A 19,966-nucleotide genomic window follows, 5' to 3' on the forward strand; every position below is an offset into this window, starting at 1 on the left:
CTCGCAGATGTACCTGATAATTAAGTCGGATATGTTATATGACACACACTGCATACACACACACAGAGAAGGTGACACAAAACAACCACAATCCAATCCCAGAGAGATTTTTGTCTATGTAGGAGTAACCAGGAGAAAGCAGAGTGTCATTTTCTCTAGATACAGAAGTTCCACGTCCTACAAATGCTAGTAATTTCATAGCAGGAAAGGTGTGACCTTCAATGCGGGAGATATAAGAGGAACAGCTACTGAGGATGATGCTGTTATGATACATAAACATCTTGAACTATAATGCACAGCCTCACAAACAAGGCTCTGATATCAAGGCACTGCTGCTCTGATGTGTCCCTGCACTCCAGAGTCAAACGCCTCCATGCCTTAACACCGCAGCCAGCGGGCTGAGCTGCAGTCGCTTTTGTCACCGTAATTTTCGCGAAGCAAGTGGTGCCCCGAAGAGGGTTTGAGTGATGAGCGACAATGAGCCCCTCTGAATGTATTCTCCTCGCATCCGCAACCAACACGCCAGTGTGGCTGCTTTTGTACAGAGAGAGGTAAAAAAAGAAAAAGAAGCTGGCAGTCTGAGACAGGCAGCATAAATGAAGACATAAAAACCATCCCTGCTGTGGGAAAAAAAAACCTGTCTTTCACCCAAGATAAAAAAATGACACTTGTCTCCTATAGGTGGAGATACACTGAAAGAATATAGGGTGCAGTTAAGGGGAAGAAAGCAGGACACCGCTGCCTTACATAACCTGTCTTTCTGATGATCTGTTAATGTGTTTTTGTTTCTGTCTGTTTTCTGTCTCACTGGCAAAATTGCAGTCCCTGTGGAGCTGCGCGAAGAGGGACGCTGAATAAAAGCACCCGTCAAAGGTATCATGCGGTGTAAAAGTGAGAACAGTTGGATATGATGCTATACTGTGATATCGGAGCACAGGAATAACACTGTCTCGAATGCTGTGTGCTATAAGAAGACAGGATTGTGTGACATCTCACCCTAAAACACACACGGCAGGTCATCAGGTCCAGTGCTGTCCCCATTGCTCCAACAGTGCTCTTGACTGTTCAAGTTAAGATGTTGACGTGTGACAAAAGTTTGTGCTTCTCGTCTTTCCTTTCAGTCCAGCGATAGATCTCCAGGTCTGACGCACAAAGTGCTCCAAGTCCAACTCAGCCCACCAAAGGTGTCAACGGGATGGAAAATTAAAAGTCCTTTTGACTTCTGACATGTGAATTCTTTCAATTACATCTCAAAAACTATTCCCGCATTAGTGCAATATCTCACTGCATCCACATCCAGCACTATAATATAGAAAACTTCTCCCACCAGACCCTCCCCTGCCTATGCTGGTGTCCTGTTGCACCTGTGACACCGAAGAGTCAATTACAAAGTTCAGGCTGGTAATGAGGTCTCCAGTTTCCTGATCCTGTGACCAGGGGACAATACAGAGGTCTTGAATCTTTAATGCATTTTCACCGAGCCTGTTGCCCATGTCTGGCATCACTGCCACCGAAAGATCTAGTGAAATACATATTAAAAGTGGAAGGGCACTCAGACAGCACAGATCTTTGCCGAGGCCAAATGCCCTTGATCACAAAGTAAAGACAATAAAACAATTATTAATTATTTATGTATCTGCTGCATGATTTGAATCTGCGCCAAAATGTAATGATTCCTCCTGGGCCTGTGATACACCCTTGCACTAAGTTTCATGTTTAGTCATATGTAATTTTTCCTTAATCCTGCTGACAAACAGGTAAACATGATGATCCGAAAAATTCAAACTCATTGAAACGACAATGAACACGCTTAGGTAGTGAAATGAACATTTAGTTCACGGGCAACAGCTCTGATGGACATTACTGCAGTCAGCATTGCAATGGTACGCCCACTCAAACCTGTCAAAACATGTCATCTGTGACATTGTGTAGTGTGATAAACCGGACATTTTAGAGTGGCCTTTTAGTGACTGTCCCAAGGTACACCTGTGTAGTAATCATGCTGTTCAGCATCTGGTTATACCACACCTGTCAGGTGGATGGATTATCTTGGAAAAGGAGAAGTGCTCACTCATTTTTGAAAATGTATAATTGGAGTAATATTCAAGGGATTTTACTAATATTATTTGGACGTAGCACAATACAAATTGTTGTCTTAAAGATAAAAGGACATGTGAAAAGACATGTGAAGACTTGTGAAGTACAGAGGGACAGAGAGTCATGCTGTCTTCACTTGAGAGCTGCTGTGAATGTCTGCATGATGACACATTCTCCTAGCAAGTAAAAAAACCTTAAGCCATGTTGTACTAAATGATGACATGTACTGTAGCAACCTCTAAGGGATCACCTTCAGTCGTCTGTCGAAGCAAAAACCAAAGGTGGCATTGTTTCACTGCATGTCTGTGAACATGTGCCTGCACTGGTGTATGTGTGAGCATGTGTCGAGGGGAATTCACTTGTTTGGCTATGAGAAGTGTGATTTTTTTTTAGCCAGTCTTTTTAGTGGGAAAAGACAAAGGAAATGAAGGATCAAACTTACAAACTTTCTCTTCAGCTTGCCCTTGCCTGCACGGCTTGGCTTGCTCTCGACCACAGTCCCGGAGCTGTAGTCAGAGCCTATGTCCAGGTGGTCATCTGCTGAGACACTCTTGCGGAGGTAGGCAGCTCGCGCCCGGAAGTGGGAGAACGGTGACTGGGAGCGAGGGCGGGCCTCGGTGCACCCACCATGCTCAGGCTCATCTTCGCCCTCCATGTCATCCTCCAAACGCCACAGCTCCCCTGCAGGAGGTTAGATGAGAGGAACAAAAAGAACAAATGATGACATTAGGAGAGAATAAGGAAGGAAACAAGAGAAGAAGAAATAAAAAGGGAAAAGAAAGGTTTGAGATATGTGAGACAGATTGGACAGATAATGAATAATTATTGCTACAGCGTAATCACTGCAAACTTACTCCGCAAATTGTGGAATGTCATCCCCTGATTGCTTTCATAAAATATTTCCTGAATCTAATCAAGCTTCCTTTTGAGGTGGAATATTTTAAACCCAAACATTATTCTCAGCCTGCCTCCTTAACAACTTGATTATGATTCCATACGCTAGACAGAAATGATGGCTCATGTAAAATGAAGAGGAAGGAACAAATTTGCAGCAACGGTGGCGTGTTTTTCTGCAGACTGACATGATGGCTGGGCTTTCACAGTCGCACAACAGAGATGGATGTGAGCTGTCAAAACGGAGCGCTGCTGCACTAATCACAGCCGACTACCATCACTCTGCATTTGATGTTCGTCAGACACCCTGTCAGCGTCCGATGCCTGGCTAATAGTACTTGTGAAAAACACTTACTGGTCTTTCAGTTACTTACCTGATGCATGCTGGGTAAGCAACTACATACAACTTACATACTTGTACATACAAGTAATTTCCAGTGAAAAAAGCCACGTTAAAGGCTTTTTTTTAGACCATGAATACTGAAGCATGGTCACATGTGATGCTAATAAAGATTTAAACTAAGCCCAGTGGAATGTAAATGTATAAACCATTTTATCAATAAAAAAGCTGAGATATCGAAACCTTGAGCACGGTGTATGAAGCTTCAAATGTCACAGTTGCTAACAGCACTTTTTTGAATATCCAGGAATGTCCTGATCAAGTTTTTTGCTCCCCAATCTGAGTCATTAAATATTTAGTATCTGCAGATACAGAGCCCCAATCCAATACGCTTGCTTTCCTGGATAATGCTCTGCACAGTGCACAAACTTCAAGTACATTGAAGTCAAACTCAATCAAATATATATGCTTGACAATTTAATGTAACTCTGCGCCCAAGCTGTTCCTTTAATGTTTGTTTTTTTTACCAGGTAAAGTGGGCTATAAAATAACCTTCTTGAGGCAATTCTTCTCTGCTTTTAGAAGTATCCTCCCTGAGAGTTACCTGAATGAACTGCATTCTATTGAGTGTTCATTTTCATCATCTGCACATCTTTTGAGCAGATTACATGAATAAATTACTCTGATTGGCTTTTTGCTTTGTTTTTTGCTGCACTTGCAATGGCGTGGTAAGTGTGTCACAAGAGACTCTTACACTGAGCTGAATTGAAATAAGTGCACATTAATGAAGTACTGTGTTTTGTTATCGTTTATGGTGGCTCTATGGTGTGTGGTGTTTTGCCAGGGGCAGGGCTCAGACCCTGGTCTTTCACACACAGGGGAGAAGCACTAGCGCTGCGGTCTGTGAACGTTGTGAAAACACTGGTTTCGCTTAAGGAGCATGCAACCTTGCAACTACTCTGGCCACATGGAGGCTGTCCTGCCCCCCAACTACACTGAAGACCCCACAGATGTTCCCAGCCAGTACAATGTAAAAATGGGGTGTCATGGACAGTGCCCAATGTGAATGCGGAGATCCACTACAAACTGTGGAACACATAATAACCAGCTGCCCCAAACAGCGGCCACCGAATGGCAATCGTGGTCCAATTGACCTGGATGATGAATCACTGGACTGGCTTGCCTCAACGGAGCTGAAGGTCTTAGGACATATGCCAGAAGAAGAACACACACAGAGGAGCTTAGCAGACTTTAGGAGAGACGGACAGAACAGAGAACAGAAATCCCTTGATTGGCCCTGATACCAATGAGTGGGACTGAATTGAGATTGGATTGGGACATCCCTAAATACAACTGTCAATCAATTTAAGACTGACATCAGGTTGTGCTTTTTTTTCCCCCGTTGGATCATAGATTGGTTAACACAGACTAATAATTACAAAAGGATTTTAAAGTTTCAGACAATGTGAGCAAGCAAAATATTTTAGAGCTTTACCCTCCAAGTTTTTTGAGTGACCATCCAATATTTGTATACGGTTTAGCATTGACTTGTAACAACATCTTTTATTAAAAAAATTCTGCAGCAGGTCTTTTGGCAGTGACTGTCTTTGTGAGTTCTTATGAATGATCTTCAGAGTGTGAAATATTACAGTATCAGTTCCACTGTCTGAGCAGCAGCCAAAACGCATCTGGCTCCCAAAGCTGAGCCAAATAACACTGCAACAAAGTGACTAGGGAGCAACTCCCAATGCGAGCTCTGAGGCATACTTGTCACTAATACGGGATGTTGCTTAAATCCGTGAATGAAGTGTAGCTGGGTTATTAAACAACTTGAATTTTTTTTTTTTTTTTTTTCAAAAAAAGTTTTCTCAGCACTACTGGAGAGATTAAGAGAGAGAGAGAGAGAGAGAGAGAGAGAGGGGTAGACAGGGAGAGACAGCATCATGGTCGATGACAGTGGTTGCTAGGCAACAAGGGGCAACGTGAGACTGTCTCTCTCGATTTGATATTTGCAACAGAGCAGCAGTAGGGCAAGGGAAAACAGACGAAGAGATAGACGCAGACAGACAATCAGACTCAGACAGGTAATGTGAGGACATAAAATAAAATGTCAAGATTTAACGACAGGAGTGTCATTAAGTCTAAAACCATTAGAAGCAGTAAGAGTAAAGATTTATTGGATAAGGACAGCAGGGGCTGGGGGTTGGCTCAATGCTCCTCTACCAAAGTGGGGTTACTGAGGACATAACATTCTCGCAGTTCAAACAAGAGAGAGACTGGGACAGTGAAAGATGAAGTGAGCTGGCGGGAGGAAGGGAGGGGGAGTGTTTGCCAGCCACGACAACATCGCAAAGGCTGGTGTTTTCTTCACCTTGTGAGTCTGCGTATGTCAACATGGCAAAATGTGGTCCTAGAGAGTCCTATTGTAGGTACAACTAACACAGAAGCTAAGTGGTTTTCTGTCTGTCTGTTTGTGCACAGAATTTGAAACTTTAGAGGTGTGTAGTTAAGATCAAAATGAAGCTTGAGTACCAAGATGGGTGTGGTCCGAGCAAGGGGGCACAAAGTAAGACGGTTCGAAGAAGGAAAGGGGACATTGGCTCCCCAACTTTATGCACCTGGCCCCACATTTGTTAGGTTGCACATCGTTGTATCACCGTAACCCCCATTTTCCACATACTCCGTCTGCGCCGCACTCACATGTGGAAACTGTGAAATCACGCGATAAAAAGCACCATTCATTCCCAAAACTCCTGCAATTTCACACCAGGTCTTCTCCTTTCGGTTTGTATCCCTGTAGAAAGGATGTGTGGTGTCATACAAAATACTACGGTTTTCCACTTCATCTATGAGTTACTCCTCGTCCACCTTTCCTCGGACCCTCGCACTGACTGACAAGTTGTGTGACAGGATGTGACGTGATTTTTAAAAAATTGAGAGTTTACAATCTGTAGTCCGCGCAATGTGTTGTATTTTGAAATTTAACGGATGCTGTGTGCGTTTCGTTTCCAGTTTGGTGCAATCTGAGCTTAATGGCTTGACGTGCAATGGACGCGCAGTCGCTGAAAAACAGACCTGGCGTGTATCTCCGACAAAGCGGAGTCCCGTGGCACTTCTGGGATACTCCTGGGACACTCCAGGGACACTGCACAGCGCTTGCTGTGGAAATGAAGCTATTCACTAGAATGGGAGCGTATCTGCTACGCACTGCGCTACGCTACGCTGGCGGAGTATGTGGAATTGGGGGTAAGAGTGATCCCATTACAAGATGGTCTCTGTTTTTATTCTTTTTTTCATGTTTATTTCTTCAGTCTTTAAAGCAGTGGTTCTCAAATGGTGTGGTGCTGCACACTGGTGTGCCATGGGATTCTGTGATAACTACACATTATTATTCCAATACTCAACTGGGCCTGTACAAAGAGTTATGAATAAATTTTTAATTGACTATATGAGTATGTTGTGTGCACCCATTTCCTAATAAAGAGGCAAACTCTACCTAGAAAATGCAATTTAATTTAATTCACCTTCACAGGGACCTATTTCACCTATTTGTCACCATTCACGCAAGAGAATTACAAGTGCGCAACACATCACATTATCTTACATAATGTCCTGTTTAAATGGATGTGATATTGGTGATTTGATGTAATTTTAAAAAGTTTAAAATCAATTCTTGACTCATTCCATTAAGAAATATTTCATGAGTAACAGTTGGTTGTCAATTGTTATTTGATATCAGTAAATAAACACAAATATTTAAGTTGTGATAAGAGTGATGACACACGTTATAGAGGCTGTTGTGCACAGATATAAATGCAAGTGTGTCTTGAAATTTTGGCTTATCCATTAATGGGTTGCCTTGGGCACAAATAGTTTGAAAACCACTGCTTTAAAGATTTACTAGGCAGGATTATTGGTCACTGCTTGCAAACACACTCGCCAGCACTAGTGAAAGTAAAACCCACCCACCCAGGTTCAGATATATGCATTTTTTGGATGCCTCCTATTTATGGTCTGGCACCTGGTCGCTACCGACCTCACCTGAGAGCTGTGGGGGTAGACTTCCATTAACATCCAGAGCACAGAAAATAAGTAGGAAATGAGAAAATACAGGCAGAGGGCAGAGTCTCTGCAGAAAAATTCACTGCCACACACAAGTAAATCTATACATTGTTTTTTAGGAGAATTCTGTGTAGTATAACTTGAATTTGAACCGCTGCATGCTCAAGGAAGTGCCTCATATTCACTGCATCTAAACAAAATGCAAATATGCCCTTAAATTTTTACTATTTTGGGAAGAATTGTTTCCAATAATATTTGGAATAAAATAATATAATGTTCCCACTTGCTCTTGGTGCTTTGGAATGGATGCCGTTTGAAAGATTCACCCTTAGGTTGTGTCATCTGATAATTCCTGGTCTATTTATGGTCAAAATTAAAATTAGGGCTGCATGGTGGCTCTGGGACTCCGAGTGACTGTGTTGTTTAACTGCATTGTGAAAACTTTGTGCTTGTCTAAGTTTATTTCGAAGTCGGCACCTCCTGAGTTGCTGCCTGTTTCTGCGAATCCATCGGGACTCTGGTTTACTTCAACTGGCAGACTTTGGCTTATTTTAATAAGTTCCTCTCCTCTGATGTTTACCGTTTCTTTTCTGTCTTTGTAACGGTGCACATTCCTTTTCTCTCAAAAGCTACACAGAGGACAGAGTGCGGTTTCAGGAAGGGGAGGGCCTCCTGCGCCAGCTTCTCTTGTATTAAACATCACAATAAGGATGATAATAACACAGCGTTTTCCCTCATCCCGACGCTTGAAATGTGACAATTCTCATCCATCTGGTGGCGGTGGCGGTGGGGAGCATTTGATCAAGTCGAGTTGGGGGCCGTCAATCAGCAGTGACAGACCACTGTTGACTGTGTGTGTCTGTCAGAGCTTGTGAATGAGGAGAAGGTTGTGTGAGGATGTTTGATGTGACGGCTGTTTAGCTTCCTGACAGTTGTGGTGTCTGTCCGTGTCTTGGACGCAGTGTTAAAGGGCTGGAGAGGAAGATTACTTTACAAATGACCCACTTTGCAGCCTGAGAGCTGCTAGAAGCAGAATCAACTGATGTTTAATCATCCACTGAGAAATTATGAATGCATTAAAACATACTGTATGTAGGTCACTTTTAAAACAGTTTAAAAGCAAACTTGAGCATCTTATATCCTTAAGAAATGCTCAGATGAATATTGGACTAATATTTGGTTCTATTTTTTTATAAACTTAACTTGTGTTCATTCAGAGTTTTTACAGAAAAGCTCCTTTTTGATCTGTATGGTTCAAAGCGTTATACAACAGGTCTCCTTTCACATAAAATCTTCACCTGTAAATGTCTTCATCCTTAAAAAAAAATCCTCATCCATCCATACGATGAAAGCTAACTCTGTCAGCAGGTTACAGCTTCAGGATCCTCCATGACAATTTTCCCTTTCAGGTGAAGGAATTGTGTTTGATTTATAAGCAAGAAGGAGAGCAAGAAAGAGAGAGCGGATATATCTGTCTTGCACATGCTGCTGCAGAGACAGCGAGCAGCCGTGTGCTCTCCGTCAGGTGGGGCAAATATCAAAGGAGCAAAGCGTTTGCGGAAGTTTGAAAGGAAACAGGATAGGTTTGACATCTGAGGCTTTAGTTTAAGCTTTAGTGGCCTCTTTCATCTTGAATCTCCGGCGTGACACACTTATCTGATCGATAGTTCAAGAGGCGCACACATTATGCGTTAAGAGGTCAGAGAAGCTGTCTCCCAGAAACCGATGACGTCAAACAGCGCTGGTAAGAGCAAGACATTTATTTTATTCAGCCACTTACAGGACTATTGCTATGAAGACATGAAGTGACTGTTGGTGAATGAATGAGAAGCTGCTGCTGAAGCTAAATGGTGCCATTTCCTGCAACATAAGTCAGGCAGAAGCAGTCATTTCTGGATGAAAAGGAATGGTCTGAGCGACAATACCATAATTGTGTGAAGTGCATAGATTTTGGGGGAATTTACTCGGGCTTTGTAAAAGTCGGATTAGAGATTTGTTAGAGACATTATGTGAACAAAGGAGTAAACAAACAAGCCGAGGAGATGAAAGAATCACACAGTCGATTTTACAAAGCCGCCAGGCGCTGGTTTGGTAAACACACTTTCCCTAAACAGTGAGGAAAAATTACTGTAGTTGTTTGCTTCCTTGTTATCTTTACCTGCAGGTGGCAGAGTGCAGGCCTTTGGGTGGCTGGTGGCGGCGGGCAGGTTCTTTCTGCGAGGAGGACTCCCACCAATGAGATCAGAGTGGTGGACCCTGGAGACTGTAGGAGACTGGGGGATGCTGGGGAGGGTGCGGGACTTAGCCAGTATGGGTCTCTGCAGCTTCCTTTCCAGTGACCTGGTTGGACGGTAGAAATAGTCAATTACCCGGAACGTTTTTGTTTCCAGTGATTATCACAATAACAGCCCATAAAAATGTCCATTAAAACTACCCCCAGTAGTGGAAGCACATTAAGGGATCTTTTAATGATCAGTATGAAATGGAGGGATGATTACAGCAAGACAAACCTGTTTCAGTGTTCATGCAGTGACTATTCTAAGACTGCTAACCTGCCCTTTAAGCTATTACTGTGCAATACAATAGCACACACACACTGGTGGTACACACACCCACAGCTTAATGAGCAACGAGAGCGCAGCTGCACTGATCAATAGTGAAATTGCTTCCACCTCGGCATAATCAAGCTGGAGGCCATTTAGAACACAACCGATTGAAACCGCTTTCTTTTATAGCGCTTGATACCACACGGCAGTCCGGCGGGGCACCAATCAATAGCCACAATCACAAGATCGGCTTAATAGCAAATTGGTGACAAGCCACAACACGGTCAAATAATCCCGCGTACATCAATGATGAGACGTGAAGTGGCTTTGTATGTCAGTGTATTTTAAAAGAAGACACAAGTGTGTGTTTTTTAATCCTTATCGAAGGTGCAAATACAGACAACACCCCTTGTTTTACTGCAGTTTCTCAAGCTGAAACAAAAGACTAGATTGCCAGTATTACATTACACTACAACAGATGAACAGATGTGATTAATATTGCATAAAATCATCCCCAAAATCTTTGTGTCTCATGTAAAATAGAACAGAGATAAGACCTGAAAAACAAAAAACAATACTGAGTCACTGCAGTGAATCCCCCTCCGATTAGCCCAATGTGATCAAATTCAGTGAAACGTGGCCAGCATCTCAGACATCAGAGTCAGCCTGGCAGAAGTGGAAGATGTCTGACCTCCAGACTGTTGTGTGACTAGTTTGGGTACAGAACACATGAGGTTGAAAAATCAGCTAAGGACATGCGAGCTGAGCCCCCCCCCCCCCCCCCCCTTCGGGCTGTTGTGTCCTGGCGTTTTCAGTGACATCGAATGAGATTAGAAAATGAATGTCGCAGGCTGATATTGAGATATGAGATTTATTTGTCTCATTTTGATTTTGACACAAGCATCAGTGGCTGATTGGGACACTTTATACAAACAAAGTCATTCAAGTTAATGTACTGACAGAACAGTGTGTACAATTAGCCTACAGCATCATATAGATAATGATGCATGTCTGTCTGTGCATTGTCTGTGTGAATTTTCCAATCTCTCTCTTCATGTGTTTTTGTTCTCTCACATACCACATATTCAGCCCCCTACCATACTTGTGTTTATTGTTAGGCAGAGGCGAGAGTGACGCGATGTAGTCTAAGTGACAAAGTCAGTGTAACATTGTAAGAATATCGAAGAAGCCCTGATAGGTTGAGCAGGAAGTGTGGAGGATGCGTCAAACACAGGACCTTCACCCAGGACGCTGGTGTTTGCATCCCTAAATCAACGCTGGCTTCTCATAATCAGAAGATAGCGTAGTGTACTAGTATTCTAAGCAAGCTTCACTAGTGACATATGTCATGTGTCATATGTGACTTATGTCGCGTTATGTTGACAAAAGTACTTATTTAATGCCGAACCATGATGTTTTTCCTCAACTTAATCATATACTTTTGTTGCCTAACACTAACCAGTTAGTTTTGGAGCAAAACTGCAAACATTTCATGACGTTAAGGACATGTTTAAAACTGCAACCCAATGATTGATCGCCAGCACCCACCTTCATTTTCAAAAACAATGCATGCTTTGCTTTAATTTTAAAGGAATGGTTTAACATTTTGAGAAATTCGCTTTTTTGCCTCAAGTTAGAGGAAAAGATTGACATCTCTCTCATGTCTGTCTATCATATATGAAGCAGGAACTAAAGCCCCATTGCTACCAAGCAGTATAATACGGTATAGTTCAGTTTGGTACACTTTATTCCATTTCCACTGTGAAAAGTTGTGGATGGTACCAATGGAACTGTTCCCTACCATCCCTATTTTTGGTCCCCTCTGTTGGGGTACCTAGCACACAGATCTGGTGTTAAAAGGTGGAGCTGTGAACACTGCAGTCTGTTGATTCGTACCATACGAAAGTGTTTGGTGGAAACGGGGCTTAAGAGACTGTCGTGGCTAGATGGTAACCCTAGACTTCCAAAAACTCTTGTGGGCTGTTTCAAAATATTCTTGTCTTGTCTTGCTGTTTTATGGTGTGACCATGCTGTGGTTAAGGTGTGGTTACTTTAGGCACAAAAAGCACTTGGTTATGGTTAGGGTTAGATAATGGTTTGGGTTAAAATAATCACTTGAAAGATGAAACACAAATTCTCGCAGGAGTTTCTGGGGTTACCATCTAGACATAACCCTACGAGACAATTAGCTTAGCTTAGCATAAAGACAAAAAAGTGGAATCATTACTTTAAAGTCAACTTTTAAAGACATTTCATCAGCCGAAATGCAAAACAAAATCATGATTGCATATAAATGTCTCATACGTAAAAAAAGAGACCATAATGCTGGCAACTGTAGCATTAAAAATTCATGCATTTACCCAATGAGAATAATCAAATATCATCAACATTATCTGATGTAAGACAGCCAATTACATTAGCCTTTGATCTATGCATGGGATAATATCTAATCCATTAAATGCTTGACTTTACAATAGCAGATTATCAATCAGTAATTAATTAATGAGAGAATCAAATGATGTGGCATCATTCAGTCGTATACGCGTCATATATTGAACGGCGGCCTTCTTAGGGGCGTGATTAACATAATTTTCCAGGCAAGTGCTCTTGAGTAAAACTCTAAAATGTGCTTGTGTTTGGTGTGAAATACTTCAGCTCTCTTTTAACTCCCTTGGATGTCTGGCTCAGGATGTATTTTCAGGCTTGGGGCTATTTATCACTTGGGAGCTATCAGGTAAACCGACAGCCAGCTCTAAGTCAGCACATCCGCAGGCTCGAGAAGCAAAGTACTGACATCTGCCCGCTGTCAGCTCGTAAACTACTCCCCTGATAGAGAAGGTGGGTGTTGTAGTTGTGAATATTTGACCTGGGATCAGAGAATCCCTGGATGAGATTCAAAGCGGAGCCATTGAGGAGCCGGGACGGTGTGATGACGAATAATGCTTTTGTATTGCTGTATATCAGAGGAAGAGCTACTGATAGTGGCTATACATGCAGGCATAGCACACACACACACACACACACACACACACTCTTTGATAGTAATAGAAACAGGCAGTTCTCTCATTCCGCAGAAATCCATATTGACTTGCATGAAAAAGCATTTGCCTGAAGCACGCACACACATACATACACAAACTCCTCACAGCTGGCATGAGATGAAATAACTCAGGGTCCAGCAGTAAACACATGCGCACACGTACAACCGCACAAACACAGTTGTTGGCCTCCCACCAGCATATCATGATGATAACACACTGGGCTGAACAGCCGGCCCAGGCCACTCTGACAATTTGGGCCTCACTCATCCTACAAACCTGTTGCTAAGCGACTCTGTCTACAAAAAACAGGGGGAGAAGAGAGGAGAGGAAAGGAGAGGAGAGAGGAGAGAGGAGAGGCTTTTTTTTTTTTTTTGCTTCTGAGCAGTAATCTGCATTTTCACAAAAACAGTGTCTTGCCCTGAGTTGTAAGCATCAAGTGTACCACATGTTTTGTTGTTGCCTAATGTATTATCTCTGCTGCTGCAGTCAGGGGAGACAACTCACTTTCTTTGTTGGAGTCTGTGCATGCAACAGTGTTACAATATGACAGAAAATGAAAAGATGTTTTTTTGTTAAGAATGACACAATGAGGTATTTAAGAGTTGAAAGAGGAGCAAAAGCTAAAGCATTATAGGATGATGATGTGATGGTGATGTGTGAAAATGACTTGCCAAAACAGGATAGTATGTTTTTTTGATGAGGCCCAAATGCTAACATGTTCTGCACTTGTTCTCAAGCACTCCTCCTTTGGCTCTCTTGTTTCTCCCTTCCATCTCTTCCTTGACAATAAGGAAAGCTCAGAAGACTTCTGTTCTCTCTCTCTCTCGCTACAGGCTAAAATACGATTCGCTCTCACTATCGCAAGAGCAGGTTTTTAGTGCAACAGATGTACAGCAATTTGTATTAGTGACCTATTTCATTGCTAAAATTAGCACATGCAAGCCCTTGACTCCTCTCTCTCTCTCAGCTGTGTGATGTGAAGCTGCGACTGTTGAAGTGTTTTCCCAACCCTGACATGAAAACCTATTTCTGAACAGTTCAGCAGAGTAACACATGATGAGTTTATTCCCTCAACCTTGACTCGGGCTGCTGTATAGGTTGCCACATCATTAAAGCTTGACTAAATCTGTCTCCAGCAGCATGATGAACGCTGTACCATAGTGAATACTGTGGTGAGAACTATCCGTGGTGCTGAACAACTTTTAACACACACACACACACACACACACACACACACTCCTTTTTACACACACTCCCACGGAGGTTTCGTGAAACAATCTTTGGTACATGAGGCAGAAGATTTTGGTTAACCTATTTTAAGACTGAACACATCCTGAAACAATTCAGAATAATGAGTAGGAGCCTATATACCTTTTTTCCGAATCTAATCTTAACCATTCTCCTGCAGGTCTAATGAATGCACCATTTATTAATGTAATGTTCTTCTGAAGCCAGTTTAACAGCACATGGTTATTCATTCATAAGCCAACCTCACTGCTTGGTAGTGAGCCATTCATTAAAAATCTTATTCAGTATTCATGTGTTCTCACTGGAGGACCAAACAATTCAGGGGGCTCCCTGAGAGGAAATGCCCACTGGGGAGCTCCCCCGAAAACGGAATACCTTCGAGGGCTTTCTTCCTGTTTGCGTTCACACCACCTACGAGAAGTGATGTAAACGATGATGATGAAGTGATGTAAGCCAGCCAGCAATTGGTAGCAACATACAGTTAAACCTAGACTTCAGTCTGTCTATTTCTTTGTTATCTTCCATTTTTTAGGTTACCAGCTGAGTATGTACGTTGAAATACGCACTGCCTGTAAAAGTAATGGACGTAGCTGCCGTGACGTCACCTATTGGTCCATGGCCTCCCGTTTTAAAGTCTCAAGTTCAGGATTTCGGCTGAAGCCATCTTGGTTTTTTATAGCTCGAAGCAACAATATTTGGGCGAGAGGCTGGCACTGTAGACGAGTGGGGGTGGATCTGACAGACAAGCCGAGGACACTGTCGGCATTCTGTCACTCAAAGCAGCCTGCCCTTCGTTATGCATAACTTTAAGCCTTAATAAAATGTAAACAGGACAGTGACAGTCATCTTAATGGGGAAATTAGATACAGAGACCCAAACTGTTTTTGTACCGGGCTGTAAACATGTTTATTTCTGCTGTAACGTTGGACATTTCAGCATGGGTGTCTGTGGGGATTGACTGGCTTTTGGAGCTGGCCTCAAAGAACTATAGCTTTTTGGCACATCCGTGTTGGCTTCATTTTGTCCCCAAGAGGTTGCTGCTTGGAAATAGGAGGTAAAAATGTCCTCCAAAGTGCCGTTCTAAGAGCTACCATAGTTCCTTCGGTACAAACACAACAGAAAGAGAGGGTGCTTAGAACTATAAGGATATAGGATGGATGATGAAAGACTGGCTGGCCACATTTGGCTGTGAGGCAGGAACAGCATTGGTATTTGTTCATTTATAAAGCTTTGATGCAGATATATGTCATCCCTTTTAAATCTCGTTCACAGAATAGGTTGTTGCTTCACACTCCCTAGGAACTAGGAAGAATGTTGTTCTCTTACAGTGTACCTTATACATGGAATAATCTACAGAAGACCTTCAACTTGGGCACTCTGCCACCTTTATGACTGTTTAAATGCCTTATTTCTGTTGTGTTAATGAAGTGTAACTATACATCTACACCATAACATGTTTATTGTGGCTGTATGTCCACTTTAAGCGATCATTTATTGCTATTGTTGTTTTAATTGATATGCATGATGGTTCTTTGTTTGTTTGGTTGACTGTTTTCAATGTCTTTGCTCCTGCTCAGCATCATTGACAATGCGGGTCTCCCTTAATTGATTTCCCGAGGCTTAAATAAAGGTTTGAATGAATGATCAAATGAGGTGAAGTGTAGTATCACAATGCTTATCTTTCTTCTTTTTACTTTAATTCTCATCTGTCTTTTGACACCTCCTTTGTCCTTGTAATCTTTTTCCCACACTACACTCTTTTTGAGTCATTGCCTTCTTCACTTAGGGATTCCTGAATATTCAAAATGTTGAAACCTTCAGATGAAACCACTGATAGCAGTATTTATGTATCTTAGTGCTGAGTAGGGAAGACTTGGATGACTCTCAGGAGGTTGGGAGACACAGGACTGACCCTATGAGGCAAAAGGGTATGACCAGATTAACCTCTGTCTTCATTGTTCAGTGATTCAGTAGACACTGGTCGAGGAGTCACTAGACTGAAAAGACTGAATGAAGCAGCTTTGAGCAGCTCAAGTGACAGGTGGGAGCAAAGGCCAGGCGGCCATTGTGGACTCACAGGCTTATCCTTCTACATTACAGCATGATGGACATTAACTTGTTCATTACAGACTCATTCATCATCACTCATCATTCATTATGGACTAACTGACTGACTTGTCACCATTCATTATTGCCGTATCCCAGATAGAGCGGAATTAGTGCCTACGTTCTGCAAAAAAAAAGTGCTGAAATGACAGTATGAGTAAATTTGCATGTAATAATGATATGCTGTGAATCTGAATGTCCAGTTGGGGGAGATAAAAGGAGAAATTCCACACAGGAATCATTACAGCGAAAGACCTCAAAGGATGTGAATGAGTGAAAATGAGCAGAGCTGGACTGCTGAAAGCAAAGTTATGGAAAATCATGAGGCATTCTCAATCGATGAAAGAAATATGGCAATTCCAACTACATATTTTTTAGCATTTCGACAGCATTTAAGGTAGAATTGTGTGATTTTATTGCACCAAAAATGTGTCCGATTGCAGACAGAATTGCCAACTCGATACAATCGGTTTCCATCTTCAGTCTGACACTGTCCACTCTGAACAATTTCCCTGGGACAAAGGGATTTGATTTGCTCTTCCTGGAAGCCAACATATCTGCCTGAATCTAACATCATTTCAAGTCGACACAGGTGTGCAGCAATGCCACCATACTGGTTCTGCCTTGGGCTTAAGAGTGGAGTGGAGGTCTACTTGACTACAACTTGACAATGGCATTCGTCCCACTTGTGGTGCTGACTAGCTAATCATCAGTCTCCCCATAGCGCTCATTGGATCATTGGATGTTTTTATAACCGAGTAACCGCTGTCTCTTGTCACCAGACTAATGACTGAATTTGATGGAGTGGGCAGATTCAAATGTCTGGACCCAGGCAAGCCAAAGATAACTGTGGAAGTTCGTCAGGCTAAAGTCCTAATTAAGACCTTACGAATATCTCAATGAAATCTGGCATGAGGGGAAATGTGAAAGTCATTAATTAATCTCAGTAGAAGGGGGCAGGTGACAATACTGGAGATCATGTTGCACTCTTCTTCCTGATCCTATTTAGTCCGAAAAAGAGAGGTGACAGAGCTCAGCTGTCCAGGCCCAACATTTACAAACAGACTTGTCACAACTCTGATACCCTCAAACCCTTCTGGCTCCTTCTTGATGGATGTCAGAGTACAGAGAGAACAAGCATGAGAGGAAAAAAAGGGCAACAGAGAGGGACAGAGAATGGTTAAAAAAAAAAAAGAAGACAGTGAGAAAACATGGGAAGAGATGGACGGGCGTGGGAAGGGGGTGGCTTGTGAGAAAGAGACAGTGAGTGGGAGAGACAGAGACAAAGAGACTGTGGGGATGAGAGAGATGCTGGATTTGTGATGGCAGGGAATCTGAGCGCTTTTTTTTTTTATCGCACGTCCACCCACGTTAACACTTGTGCTCAGAGTGAATGATATGCAATTTGATGGACATTACAAGTCTAGAGTAGTGGCAGCTTTTTACACTAGCATTCTGATTTGCACTTTCATCCTGGTTATGTAATTTAACATCAGCGCACAGGCAATTTAACCGGCTTCTTGTTCAAGCTTAATGGTTCGCTTTTTAGAAGGACGCTGAAAAAGGAGAAACGCAGGACTCTCAACTCGCCTCCAAAGTTTTTTTTTCTAGCAGTCCAAGCAAAGCAAATTACATTCTCTTTTTGAATTTAGGACGCTAATTGAGGTGCTGTGATACAAAGCAAGAACTTGTTAGAACTTAGCAAAGCCACGCAAATGAAGTCTCCGGTCTGTGTCTCATGAAATTAACTGGGTATAAACAGTGTTGCAGTGGAAGTGAAATTTCGAAATCCATCCGAGGAGACACTTTGTCCTTGCACAGTCCTCCTCGGAGGTGACTCTGATGTGGAAATGTAGGACGAGAGAGGACAGGAGATGACACATTACCACACACACACACTTGAAAAGTAATTTCAAATGTAGCCTCTTAGTAATCAGCAGAGTTGTTAGTGTCACTGGGAAGCTCCCAATGTGAATGTCTTCCTGTCTCTCCCTCTCTACATGCAGCATATCGACTTTTTCCTGTACGTTTCTATCTATAGAAAAGCCTCAGAATCCAATGATGAATCAGTGGGAAGAATCCATAGTAGCCAGCACCATGCCTGACAGCACACATCCACTGCACCTCCACACTTATGTAACATAATGGTTGCTCACACATGCACACTGACACATGCTTACACACACGTACACAAACACCTGTATGCCTGCCAGTCCTGAATGTGTGCACACATGAAGACTCTGATACACTGACTTCTTAAAAACATAACTTAACTTCCTGCAAATATATCTGATGAGTAAATCATAACATTGTGTGTGATGTGCAGTGGAGAATGATAATCTCAAGACACAGCATGTAAACAGGCACATTTTGTTGCACAAAGAAAAACACATAGCGAAGTGATGATGTATTTTTACACCCAAGGAGACAAATGCTCAGTGTGTCATGCCCTGGTGTAGCCTAGAAATACCTGTGCACAGATACAGACGCACATAATCACACACATGGGTTACCTGGCCTCTGCCACAGTGCAGCAGTAACTGCCACTGCGCTGCGAGCTCCTGCCCACCCGCAGCTCCTCTTGAGACTTACGGCGATGAAAGTAGTCTGTGAGTTTCCCAAAACTCGCCATCTTTCCTCCCTCCGCTCACCTCCGCCTCCCTCTCTCCTTTTGCCTTCTTTCCTTTTAATGCCTAAAAAAGAAAAAATGTTTCTGGTTGTGATCTGCAAAGCTCCTCGTCACACGACCCCCCTGTGACTCGTCTGCCTTCCTCTTCCTCTGCTTCTACCTGGATTCTGGTGGCACGGCTCAGCGTCAGCCGCAGGTCCGAGTCTCCCTGCGCACCCTCATCCTCTTGTGCGCGGCACTTAATGTGCAAAAAAAAAAAAAGAAGGAGCCGAACCCCGCTCTGCCTTTCTCTGCCACTCTCCCCTTTCGATCGTTTGCCACGGCGCGCAGAGCGCATACACTGACACTCTCGAAATAGTAACGTTTGTAACTGCCCACCAATCGACACAGCAGGAGCAGTGCCCCCTCACTGGAGAGCAGACAAGAAGGAGGAGAGAGACAGAGAGAGAGGAAGAGAGAAATCGACAGAGAGAGAGAGAGAGAGAGAGGGAGGGAGGTGGTGGCTCAGCGTCGGTCTTGGTGGTGGTGGGAGAATATGAGCTGCTATGATGCTTGTATCTAAGCCCACCCCCCTCTTTCTCTCTGTGTCTCTCCCTTGTTATTTTAGCACGTATTGTCTATGCCGCTCTCTCTCTCTCTCTCTTGCTCTCTCTCATGCGTGAATTCTTTCACACGACCGTCTGACTCTCGGTGAGCACACACACAAATCTTCGATCAAAGCTTGAGAGCAGGTGGCAAGGGTTGAGTTTTGTGCGTGTAACACTCTGTCTTTATCTCTCTCTTCTGTTGCTCTCTCCTCTCTCTCTCTGTTTGTCTGTCCCTCTCTCTCACACACACACACACACACACACACACACACACACACAAACAGATTCACAGTGAACCTGAAGTGCACCTGCTCTACTATCATAACTTCCCGTTTTTCTGGCTGTGTCTCTACGAGGGTTGTGTACAAGGATAGCTCTCTTTAACTCTAATTTCATCAATAATGAAAAACAAGCAG

At 42.9% G+C, this 19,966-nt stretch overlaps 1 protein-coding gene across 1 annotated transcript in view; it reads right to left on the minus strand.

The window, feature by feature from the left end:
* Positions 1-19,366, minus strand: part of ankfn1b (ankyrin repeat and fibronectin type III domain containing 1b) — a 135,193-nt gene extending 115,827 nt beyond the window's left edge. Inside the window, exons 1-3 of the mRNA XM_033610692.2 lie at positions 18,848-19,366; positions 9,552-9,733; positions 2,540-2,778 (exon numbers count right to left, since the gene is read on the minus strand). Coding sequence (XP_033466583.1) covers positions 2,540-2,778; positions 9,552-9,733; positions 18,848-18,966 — 540 coding nt within the window. The 5' untranslated portion in view covers positions 18,967-19,366. The remainder of the gene's footprint in view (positions 1-2,539; positions 2,779-9,551; positions 9,734-18,847) is intronic.
* Positions 19,367-19,966: the final 600 nt, after the last annotated feature.

This window comes from Epinephelus lanceolatus, chromosome 21 (assembly GCF_041903045.1).
Source record: "Epinephelus lanceolatus isolate andai-2023 chromosome 21, ASM4190304v1, whole genome shotgun sequence".
Taxonomy (NCBI): domain Eukaryota; kingdom Metazoa; phylum Chordata; class Actinopteri; order Perciformes; family Serranidae; genus Epinephelus; species Epinephelus lanceolatus.